General features: G+C 42.9%; 3 protein-coding genes across 3 annotated transcripts; 2 read left to right on the forward strand and 1 right to left on the reverse strand.

Moving 5' to 3' along the window:
• Positions 1-4,519: 4,519 nt before the first annotated feature.
• On the reverse strand, positions 4,520-4,721 carry PENARI_c007G09799 (uncharacterized protein; the record flags this gene model as incomplete). Its single annotated transcript, XM_022631137.1, has 2 exons — positions 4,520-4,524; positions 4,586-4,721. 2 exons carry the CDS (start codon positions 4,719-4,721, stop codon positions 4,520-4,522), a joined length of 141 nt encoding a protein of 46 aa, XP_022489343.1.
• Positions 4,722-9,454: 4,733 nt separating this feature from the next.
• On the forward strand, positions 9,455-9,802 carry PENARI_c007G11371 (uncharacterized protein; the record flags this gene model as incomplete). The annotated part of the gene is made up of 1 exon (XM_022631213.1): positions 9,455-9,802. One exon carries the CDS (start codon positions 9,455-9,457, stop codon positions 9,800-9,802), a length of 348 nt encoding a protein of 115 aa, XP_022489464.1.
• Positions 9,803-11,710: 1,908 nt separating this feature from the next.
• PENARI_c007G07163 (Hsp20/alpha crystallin family protein) lies at positions 11,711-12,232 on the forward strand (the record flags this gene model as incomplete). The annotated part of the gene is made up of 1 exon (XM_022631016.1): positions 11,711-12,232. The coding sequence occupies one exon, from the start codon at positions 11,711-11,713 to the stop codon at positions 12,230-12,232; it is 522 nt and encodes a 173-aa protein (XP_022489034.1).
• Positions 12,233-12,572: the final 340 nt, after the last annotated feature.

Consider the following 12,572-nt stretch of genomic DNA (forward strand, 5'->3'; position numbering starts at 1 on the left):
TAGCGACTTAAACTAGAAGCCTCGCTATAGCGTATCTAAGAGAAAATTCACTTAACCCTCTATATAATCGGGGGCTATTTCCTACTATTAATACGGGAAACTAGGTTATTATACTAGTAGCTACGATTAACTAGACCCGCGAGCTACGTAGGATAAGACCTAACTATTAAAAAACTAACTCCCCTAGTGTTTAGAGCTACTAAAGCACTAGTAGGGGTTTCTAGAAGGTAGAGCGACCGAGCCTTCGTATATAAAGTCTTAATCCTTACCTAGAAGGGTAGTAAGGACGTATAGGCGCTAGTTGATAGCGGAGTAGAGTAAAGCTTTATTAACTAACGCTAGACGAAGGAGCACCTTCTAGGTAAGGAAGTGACACCTTTATAGGGGTCTATTATATTTAACGGATACCCTATCACTTCCTATAGGAACCGCGAGGTCGGCTATAAAGTTAGGGATAGCGATAGGATCCTAAACTCCCTCGTTATCCCTTACGAATCTATTAAGATCGTAGGATACAATATTATCCTTAGATATAATTAGCTCGTGCGAGCTAATCTAGATATTAACTAGGCCGAGGATATATAGAAATAGCGGCCACTAACTAGCTAAAGGGGAGATAAGATAATTATAGCGGCTTACTATCGAGAAATCCTCGTAGGGGCCACGATACTAGTAGTGTATCCCTACCCTTTGGCGTAGTTAGGGTCTCCTCCGCTACTTACTACGGCATTTAGTAAAGAAGACGGCTACCCTACACTACTTACTACGGCGGCCGGTATAGGGGATACCTTCCTAGAAACCTACTAGGAGTATAAGGACGTCTTTAATACGTCCTAGACGGCTAGGTTACCTAAGAACTCTATATATAATTATCTAATCGATCTTTAGCTAGATTCGTAGCTACCTTACCGCCTAATTTATTTATTATTAGCAAAGGAATTAAAGACCCTTAGGGAATATATCGATAATACGACCTAAAAGGGCTAGATTAGACCCTTATAGAGTCTAATAGGCGTACCTATCATATTTATCCCTAAGAAAGACGGTTCCTTACGCTTTATATCGATTATTAGGGTCTTAATAAGATCACAATTAAGAATCGATACCCCTTACTATTAATTAGTAAGACTATAGACCGGTTATTAGGTGCGGTAATCTATACCTAGCTTAATATCTAGAACGCCTATTATAGGATTCGTATTCGTAAGGGGGATAAGTGGAAAACCGCGTTTCGCACCCAATACGGTCACTTTAAATATATAGTTATGCTATTTAGGCTAGCTAATACGCCTACGACGTTCTAGTCGTATATTAACCGCGTATTAAGCGATCTACTCAATATCTATTACGTTGTCTATTTAGACGACATTTTGATATACTCCTAGAGTGAGGAGGAGTATATCCTTTATATAAAGAAGGTTCTAGATAGGCTACGCACGTATCGACTATACGCGAAGCGTAGTAAGTGCCGATTCTATATATAAGAAGTCTATTTTTTAGGATTTATAATATCCCTAAATAGTATTTTAATAGAGAAGGATCGTATTAAGACGATCCTATAGTAGCTATTACCCTAATACGTCTACAATATACTCTAATTTCTTAGATTCGCGGGATTTTACCGCCGATTTATCGAAGGGTTTTCCCGTATTACGGCACCCTTAATAGCTACCATAAAGGGCTAGGGTAGCACTAAGAAGCGTGCGAATCGTAATAAGGCTACTTTCACTCTTACCCTAGAAGTATAGAAGGCTTTTAAAGAGCTTAAACGCCGCTTCACGGAACCACCGGTGCTAGCCTATTTCGATCCTACAAAGCTAATTCGCGTTAAACCTAATACCTTAGGTTACGTAGTTATAGGGATCGCTAGCTAGTAAGACTAGGAGGGTCGCTAGTACCTAATTACTTTTTATTTAAGGAAAATAATTAATATAGAGACCCGCTATAAGACGTATAATATAGAATTACTTACGATTATTAAATCCTTTAAGTATTAGAGATATTACCTCGAAGGGAGTATCTACCTAGTGGTGGTGCTTTCTAACCACGCTAACCTACGCTACTTTATATCGACTAAGGACCTTAGTAGGCGTTAGGCTAGATAGGCTAAAAAGTTAGCTACGCTCGATTTTATAATCGAGTATCGCCTAGGTATAAAGAACCCCGCCGATACGCCTAGTAGGAGACCTAATTACGCACCTAAGGACGGGGAATTTAGGAAGAATTCGCTTTTACCTACACTTTAAGATAAGCTACGAATCATAATAGGTATAATAGAGTTAGATAGCGGCTAGTTAGTAGAGGCTATACGTACTTAAGGGTAAGAGGCCCTTGTAGGATAGTCCTATAAGCGATCTAGTGTAGATTAGATAGAGTTAGGTAGTATAGTTACACGTACTCTAGGGCAAGAGGCCCTTATAGGATAGTCCTATAAGCGATCTATAATAGATCGGATAAGAAATGCTATTTAGCAGCCTCTCTCCCTTAAGAAAGTAGGAGGATCCTACAAAAGGTCTAATTTAGACTAATACGATATAAGTATCACGCTAGCGCCGGGGTTAGGTAGTATCCTAACGAAGTCTAGTACTACCGGACCGGTGGCTAAGAATATATAGGATTCCGAGGAACCTATAGTGAGAGCGTAGGGATAGCGAGATAATTCTAAAGGACCGCGAACTCTCTCCCCTATATTAGGGACCGGTACTATTACGTGCTAGGGCCTCGTAGGCTTAAATAGTGATTAGCTAAGTCCTATAATCGGTAGGAGTGCCGATAGTGCCTATAAAGATATCAAAGATATAGTAGATAAGTACTATACTAATAGCGATATAGGGATTCTAGACCCCCTAGTGCCACGCCTCCTTACGCGGGTAGTAATAGATAGTGAGATAGTATACTCGTATATATTACTAACTTCTATAGTGGAGATTATTAAGTATACGTAGGGAAGGGATCCTAAAGCGCTAGATATCTCTCGCTAACTAATAGAGGGGGATAATAGTGCGAGGCTAAATAGTACGCCCTAGAGTAAGATATTAGATAGTCTACTTAGGTTTGATAATCGCGTATATATCCCTTTAGCGACTAAGCTAAAAGAGGAGATACTACGAACGCACCACGATAATCCTTAGGGAGGATATTACCGGGTAAAGCGTACCCTAGATATAGTGCGTAGACGATTCTATTAGCCTAGACTCACCTAATATATTAAGGAATACGTCGAAGACTACGAGAATTGCTAAAGGAATTTAGTTCGTAGGTATAAGCTATATAGGCTATTATAACCTTTGCCTATACCTAAATAGCTAGCGTAGTGGGTTAGTTTAGACTTTATTACTAGCCTACCACCCTCTTTGTAGAGAGGAAGGGTCTATAATACGATCCTAGTGATAATAGAGATATTCACTAAGTATTCCTTTTATCTACCGTGTATTAAGGATATTAACGCACCCGATTTAGCGGAATTACTCTATAAGCGTATTATCCCTATTATAGGGATACCCGAGAACCTTATTAGCGATTAAGGCAGCCTTTTCACTAGTTAATTCTAGTCTATATTTTACTACTACCTTATAGTGAGAAGACGTCTCTCTATAGCCTACTACCCTTAAATAGACGGTTAGACTAAGCGTCAAAATTAGACGCTAGAGTATTTCCTCCGCTCCTACGTCAATTAGGAATAGGACGACTAGATACGATAGCTCCTAATAGCTTAGTTCGTATATAACTAGACTCCTTATAGTACGTCTAGTGTCTCCCCGTTCTAGGCACTACTTAGGTTTAAGCTAGACCTCTAAGCTAGCGTGAATAAGCTTCCGTAAGAGTATCACTAGAACGTAGTGAGTCGGATATAGGATATCTAAGAGATACAACACTTTCTCTATAAGAAGCTAGTTAAGGCGAAAGACGCAATAAAGCGCTATTACGATAAGAATCACCTTAAGAAGGTATTTAGGGTTAGAGACCTAGTCTACGTGCGATCTAAGTATATTAAGACGGGTCGCCCTAGCAAGAAATTAGATATAAAGATAATTAGCCCCTTCGCTATTATCGAGAAATTCGGCTCATAGTTATACAAATTGAGACTACCGCCGCTCCTCCGCTATATTTATCCGATATTCTATATCTCTATATTAGAGGAGTATCATAGAAACGCTTTATAGGAGGGTCCTACACCTATTATTATAGATAGTTAACCTAAATATAAGGTTAAGCGTATCCTTTCCTATAAGGGGACTAAGCCTTATATATACTAGGTTAAATAGGAAGGCTACGGTGATATAGAAGTAATATAGGAGCCTCGAGAGAACCTAGAGCAATTATAGGCGCTATAGGAATACGAAGAAAAGCTATAGTGCGAACCTAAAAGGACTTTAAAGCGCTAGAGGCGCGCGAGAAATAAATCTTAATAGTATTATAGGGGCTATTCCCCCAGAATTATATATAGGAAAATAGTCCGGTCTCTAACCGTAAATTATCCTCCTTCCTACTAAGCTCTTAGGCGCCCGCTACGGCTAACCTAAACTATCGCGCACGGTCTCCTATACGCCGGAAGCTAGGCGCAATAGGGAGAAAACTTAGCTACTACAACGTAATAGACGGCGGAGTGGAGACTCCTCCGGAGCCGGAGTTCCCTTAGGAGTCACGAACTTCTTAGGAGAAGACGTAACTAACGACGGGGGCGAGGGAACCTCCTCACTAGCGGCGATCTTAGGGGTCATAGCGGGCTTTATAGCGGTAGTGATAAGCCGGGTCTTTTAAAGAAGACCTTTTAGAAGCACTACCCGCTACTCGCTAGTGATAGTAGGAGAGAGCGCGTGCTCTACCTTAGGCATAAGCTCGGGGTATACCTACGAAGACCTAGTTAGTATTATACTTACCTACGAAGATCCTATATAATTCTACGTACCGGCTTATACCCGTGGCGGCCGCTAGCACAATAGAGGCACTTAGTGCGATCTATTAGCAATACGCACTAATAATCTAGGTGCTATACTAACCGGAAGGTGTAGCGCTAGCATAGAAGCCCTCTATCTAGCCTAGGTCTACTAGCGCGTACCGCGACCTCCTCTTCCGATAAAGAGCTACTAAAACCGTCCTACGGGGGGAAATCTTCTTCTACTTAGACCGCCGCGGTGGCCTAGGTAAAGCGTAGGATATAAGGTTCCGCCACTAATTAACACGTATAAGAGGTTAGCAGTTTTCAAAATAGGGCCGTTTTGCACTAGGAGGGGGCGAATCTATACTACTACGAGCCCTTAGGCAATATTAATAGGAGTATAGAGCTTATTACGGAAGCTCTAGTGAAGCCTAAAGTAACGTTAATAAGGACGTGGAGCTTATTATAGAAGCTCTAGCAAGGCCTTAGGCAGTATTAATAAAGGCCTAGGACACGCATAGACACCCCTAGGAAGCCGGGAAAAGCTTTATTTCGAAGCTTATACGCGTCTATAAGGTTCCTAGGTATTAGGAAGGATGCCTAGGATATAGGGGGTCGTAGGGGAAGAAGAAATCACGTACTTTAAAAGATAGTGGGAAGCGTAGGAGGGAAGAAAAACAATAACAATATAGGACTATAATGTCTATATTATTCTCTATGCTCCTTCCTCGACCACTACCACCGCTATCTACTCCTATTAAGAGTGTAAACCGTGCAAACACTTCTCACTAAGATAGTTTTCTAGTCAAAACAATAGAGCACGTGACCTTACAACCCTACACTAGCACCACTAGCGCTAGTTACCTTTCCTACCTACGAGCTTTTCCTCTATAAGGTTTTTACTCTAGGTGAGGTTTTAACGGACTATGCTTGCTAGACTACCGTACCTATACGTGACTACGAATACGGAATTCGCACTACGAATCTTAGGGACCTTAGGCCACGGGCCGTGGCCTCTAAAGGAGGGGGATATTGTTAGGACCTCGACCTGATAGGTGCCTAAGGGTGCCTAAAAGTATACTGCGAGCCTTTAGGCTGCGTAGTGTGTAGATAGATAGGCGCATGCATAGACCATGATGGTCGTGTATTTCGCCTAGTCTCTTAGCTAAGCGCACTATATTTATTGCACTCGCTGGCCTTCGCATGAAGGACCAGCAATTAGTCTCTTGTGACACCTGCACATACACTTCGACGATAGTCTCTACTTCCCGTACTCATACTGCTACACTAGGACCTCGCAGGGTCCTAACACTCGGTCTACTATATAGCGAGTTTTAAGGCAATTCGGACTTAGAAAATAGCGTTCGAAAAGGAAGATACCAATTAAGCCCTCTCTTGCAAGGAAACGGCTAAGACTTACGCGAAAATAGCGGCGTGAAAGCTTTTAATCGTGGATCTTCTCGGACGAGTGTTCGGTGCAGCGAACCTCGAAATTTAGACCACAATAGTGCTTCCGTACGGACTCTAAGGGTCTTCGCCGCGATCTTATAAATACGAAAGTATACGTTAAAGATATTTCACAAATGGTTTAAGCTGGAATCTAGATAGGAGGTCGAATAGATTTAATAATTATAGAACGGGACAAAGAATCGCGGTCGGGAAGGGGTTATACTACAAAGTCATATATTTTAACGCTCGAAAAAGGTCTGATGCCAATCTATACCCCTGATTTAGTATTTTAGCAAGATAACGCGACGATTTATCAAGTAGAGGACACGAAAGAGTGGTTTGAAACTCACGGAGTATACGTCGAGGATTGGCCCGCGCACTTACCTGATTTAAACCCAATTGAACTAGTATAGCGCTGGTTAAAAGTGAAGCTTTTTACGATGTTTCTAGAGCTTATTAGCCAAGGAAGGTCGGAGGCAGACTAGAAATATTTTAAAAAATGCCTAGTGGAAGCTTAGGCATTAGATCAGTTAAAGATAGATTCGCTAATATTGAGCATAGGAAGACGTTTGCAGGCAGTGAGGAAGGCTAAGGGGTATTACACCAAATATTAAGCAAATTTTCGAAAGTGCTCTTATTAAGCAACCCTAAAATTTAATTATAATATTATAGACCATTAAATGGTGGTGCTATTTACTGTGTAAGTGATATATATATTTTGAGAGGGGACCCGAAAAAGTGGAGTGGGTAAGAACATTTTGTTGAGATTTCATGGGCCTCCAGGCATGAAATGCCTGCTTCGCCAAGTATGAAGCTCATGATCAGCATTTAACCTACCATGTATAGTATAACTCAGGGGAAAGCTTCACATTAAATAGGATCTCTCCTTCATGGAGGAGAGATCAGACCTAAACCACCTCGTTGGCATTTGAACCCCCATGTATTGCAAAATGATAAGCTCATAAAACTTGCGAAAAGCTGGTTTTTCCTGAAGCTCATGTGTTGGCAATGCCCTTACCATAGAATACCAAAGGTGGCCGCTAGCCGAGGAGCAACATACCATAGAAGATTTGAAAGAGCATACTGTACGCCGAGTTGCCGTGTTAAATGGTTGAGAAACAGTATCGGCAGTAATTCCATCATTCTTCGGTCTATTACTATGGAAAGTGCTATGGTTTACTACATGACCCATGAAATAATGCTTTAAACATCCACCTAGAGTAACAAAACGCCCAAAACAAATGATGTCAGGCCTGTAGGTAAGGGAAATAATCGATTAACAGAGCGGCCAAACCCGGATTATCTACCCGTTTTCCATCAACTGACCTTTCATTTCACTTTTCGAGATACCTATGCCCACAAAGATATATGCAGTTTTTATAGCCTGCATATCGCTCTGGCAGTTGATTTACCAACTAGAACAAAGTACGAATCCGTACCAGCCTAATGGGTTGTGGTTTAGAATCCAACTCTCCCCCGTAAACCATAAACGCTTGGCTGGGGGCGCGTATGAAAGCTCTGCTGCCTGGCTGTGCGACCAATCATAGGCCGTCTTCTGGTGGCTCGGGGGGTGCTAAAGAACGCAAACTGTGAGGATCGAACCGGCGAGCTCAAAGGTCATGCAATCCGGGCTCATAACCGGTTGATTTCCCAATTAGAACAAAATACGAATCCGTACCCAGCCTAGTGGGTTGTGGCTTAGAATCCAACTTTGGCAGTTGATTGTAAACCCACTACTCACTAGACTGCGTACGGATTCGTTTTTGGTCAAGTGGTCAATTCAACTTCAGCGAGGGGTCGGGGAAAATGATATCATCCACCCATCCATCCACTGTATGCTAACATTTTCAGTCATTTTCCTGCACTATAAACACCAGTGGAAGAGGGCAAACAATCATATAAGCAATAATCTTCCCGACACTATGATCTTCATTCCTTGCCCGCATCTGTCTACCCTGACTCATTGACAGCGCCGTCTCGGTTCTATCCGTTCAAAGGCAGCCAGTTAACAATTTCCCATTATACACCATGACAAAACCTAACCTTCAAATTGGAGCAATTCTCGCAATTAGTACAGTGTACCATGTTGGAGCAATTGTAACAATTGGTACACTTTGTCATGTTCGAACATTGATTGCAATTTCCACAATCGGTGCAGTTACTGCAGTATGAACAGTCGACGCAGTCATTACAATTGGAACACTGGAGTCACTTGTAAGTATCTTTCAGCAGAGGTATGGAGGCAGATTAGTAGTATGGTGGGAGAATGATCTAGATGATGTAGAAACGCACATTATTGCATCCTGGGAAGCGACATTCAATATTAGCATTACAAACCCTGATTGCAGAACCTAGGCTCACCCCTGCAATTATGACAGTTGCTGTTGTCCCTGTTCCCGCCGTCGTCTCTGAGAAAGAAAGTTAGCAATTGCGTATATTGAGGCGAAGATGGTGGAAATCAGCGAATATGCAGGGGCTTCTAAACTCACATATTATGAATCGAAGCTTGTGAATCATGCGTCATGTTGCCCACGAAGGTTATATAGTCCGATAAATGCGAGTGATTCTCAATTAACACTAGGTTTTAAGTAAAATGAATCCGATCAGGCAGTATATAAGCTTCGAAACCAGCTCTTATGTCACGGTGACGTAATAATTGTCTACGTGTTGGTGTTTCACGGACTAGAGAGATACCGTTGCTCAAGATAACGGGTATATTTTATATTTACGGTCCACTGACAGTATATGTGGCTATATTGTGAATATTATATGTGACAAAATCAGCAGGCCTGACTGCAACGTTCCTCTGAGTTGGGGATACAGATGCAGTTGGTGGCAGGGATTTCCCGTCCCAGTCAAGGACATCACTGTCACTGACACTCGCGATGTCATGAAAAGGCTTTGCCAAATATCCCCAACCTCCAAATCTCGATCATTTCGACCCAGCTTAGCATCGCAACCGGAAGCTTTAGCGGCGTGATAGACGATGTTGTTCAGACCATATCCACCGCTGTCTTCACGCTAAGTGAGCTAGTCGATCGCATATACAATGTTGTCGATATAGGTGAAAAGGTTGCGGCTGAAGAGAAGAAAAGGAAAATACTGGAGATCATCGGTGGTGTATTCATGGCATTGCCTTTCTTGGGTCCGATTTCGGGGCTTGGGGATGTCATCGAAGGCTTTGATGCAATACTCGCTTTGACGGGGACCGTCGCAAAGGAAGGCTACGATATCTACAGTATGGTGCAGAACCCTGACAGTGCCCCAGTGGCGGTTCTCGGTATGCTGTTGGGCTTTGACGCTGGTGCAGCAGTTGGTAGAATCAGTGATAAATCATTGAACGCCTTTCAATACGATACTCTTGCTGCCTCGCGACGCGGCATGAAAGGCGAGGAGATAAAGGGTTTCGGAAATCTGTTTGAAGCGAAATTGAATCAAGTTGATTCCATGGTTAGCAAGTGTCTGAGACGTTGAGCTTTCAAGACATGCAGCTGCCACTTGTACCAATGTGATATATAGACAAGGAACTAATAAAATGCGATTGATTTAATATTATTCTTCGTCGGCTGGTCTCGATCGTCCAGGTAGCAGTGGAGTTACTCATCGGGTTCCAGCTCAGCGGGACCTGTGAAGAGTTCAACGGGACCCTTGACAATGATGACTAATGATGGGTCCCGCTGAGCTGGAACCCGCATCGGGTCCCAGCTTTGTATGGGTCCCGCTCAGCTTTTATGCCCCAATTTAATGAAGTTATGTTGATTTTATACAATATTACTAAAGGTTTCGACCCACTTAAATCTATACCCTACTAAAACGTACTATATCCTAATATATCTCTATATATATGGTGTATATTTAGGGGGATCCTAAATGGACCCCATATCTTACTAAATGGATCCCGTCCTTTTACGCTAAGCCTAATTAGGCCCCATGCAGTAATTGTATTTCTAATGCATTAATCGGTAAAAATGCATCAATTTCTTGGCGATTCGAACGCCCCGAGAATCGGCGGTCATGGATCCGAGGTCCTGTCATATTTCGCTACACATATTTCACCACATCGACATTAACGCTCATCAACTCATCAACACATCAACACATTAACACATCAACACACCAACTCTCACCAACTCTCACCAACTCTCACCAACTCTCACCAACTCTCACCAACTCTCAGCTCTCAACTCTAAACTCTAAACCCTTAACTCTCATCACAACAAACTTCCTCTCAAAACAAGCATCCCCCCACACAATCTCTATTTACTCTACATTGGAATGAAGGATGCCATTTTCCATTGCTGGCGCGAAAAAGGAAGAAAGAAAATGAATACCAGTTGTTCACGACCGAAGTCCAGCTTGAACCTTGCAATTTGGTGATTATATTTAGGATGATCGCTCATCTCTTTATTAGAGCCTGCGTCAAATTCCCGCAGTGTCTGCGGACTAACAGCTTCGATCGAACACCCAAGTGCATCATGTACGGCCTGATAGAAGCTAACCGTTCTATTGTTTAAATTTGCTTTTAATAGGTGTTCTTGAGAAGTTGACACCGACCATGCGTAGCCGTCTGCTGCGGAGGGCTGTAATCGGACCCGACTCGGTGCGACAGTCGTTCGGAGATTGGTAGGACATGCTAATTTAGCTAAAGCTGATTTTCCACTTCTTCCATATTTTACCAGCGACAATATGAATGCCTTCACTGACCCATCAAGTCAGGAGATGCCGGCAGAGCAACCATCGATGGAACAGCCTTAGCCGAAGTGATCAGGACCGGCAAGACCGCTGGTTATGTCATCCCTCAGTGAGCAAGGCACGAGGACGGATGGTTACGTAACGAGTAATCTGACCTGTCTCGATCAGCACGAGGCACAAGAGCGACCTGTCTTAATAACCGGTCTCTTTGGATCGGCATTGGAGGCATTGGAGGCGCCCGCACACCTCGAAAGAGATGATGCGCAATTTATGCACGCGAGGACATGGAAATAATACAAATATCGGGGACTAACGGATTTTCCGTCCACCAAAGAAGGCTTCACGGCGATAGATACATATATATCACGTGATTATAGAAACGTGGAGAAAGATCCACAATCGGCGGGAAGACGGGATCCAGGTTCTAGCGTCAGCCTGCATCAGCCAGAGACTCCAGAGATAGTGAACGGTAGTTTCTAGAAGAACCAGGATAAGTCAAGTATGGAAGATGATGAAGCTGCGGTTTATTTTTGGCTCTTCTTGTCTATAAAATCCCGTTCATCTACGCTCCGTCATCCATCGACGATACAACTAAATACAGACTGAACTATCTACGAAGCTTTATTCTCACAATTTCCACAATCTCGAAAGTCATAAATCATATAGTGCCTGAATATCCTCATTGTCATAATGTCTCTCTTCCAGACCAACTTCTCTGCCAACGACGACTTTTCGTCTCTCTTCCGTCTTCTCGACGACTACGATCACCATCGCACTGTCCGCCGACAGCCTACACCGCGAACCTTTAACCCGCGCTTTGATATCCGCGAGAGTGACGACTCCTATCACCTGGATGGAGAGCTTCCCGGAACTGCGCAGAACGATATCGAAATCGAGTTTTCCGACCCGCAGACACTGGTCGTGAAGGGTCGCACTGAGCGCTCTTACAACACCGAGCCACAGAATCAGACGGAGGAGAACAACAGCTCTGGCGCTGTAGCCAAGACTACCGAGTCTAAGGAGAACTCCAAGTCTGACTCTAAGTCCACCTATTGGGCCAGCGAGCGCATTGTCGGCAAGTTCTCGCGCTCCTTCTCTTTCGGCCAGCCCGTCAACCAAGACGCCGTGAAAGCCAGTCTGAAGAATGGCATCTTGTCCATTTCTGTCCCTAAAGCAGCTGCCCCTGCCCCGAAGAAGATTGCCGTTGAGTAAATCGATGGGTTGGACGGTTCGCCAGTTGTATTTTGACAAGTTGATATCAATGAATTACGACTGTATTTCTTAATATATTGCGTTGCGCTAGTAAGTGATTTGCACTTCAATTTTTCAGATGTGTGTTAGTCAATAAATATTTGATTGAATTTTTGCTATAACTCATCAATTTCTAGGTGTAACGTAGAATATCATAACTACTTAATGGTATTTCATTCGCCCATGGGGGCAGGTTCTCCGCTAGCTCCATGAAATATATATGTACATGTATTATGCGACTATACATACTTCTGGTCTATATTGAGATACTATATGTATCTTAACCGGTATATTGTCATGG

This window comes from Penicillium arizonense (assembly GCF_001773325.1).
Source record: "Penicillium arizonense strain CBS 141311 chromosome Unknown PENARI_contig007, whole genome shotgun sequence".
Classification (NCBI taxonomy): Eukaryota; Fungi; Ascomycota; class Eurotiomycetes; order Eurotiales; family Aspergillaceae; genus Penicillium; species Penicillium arizonense.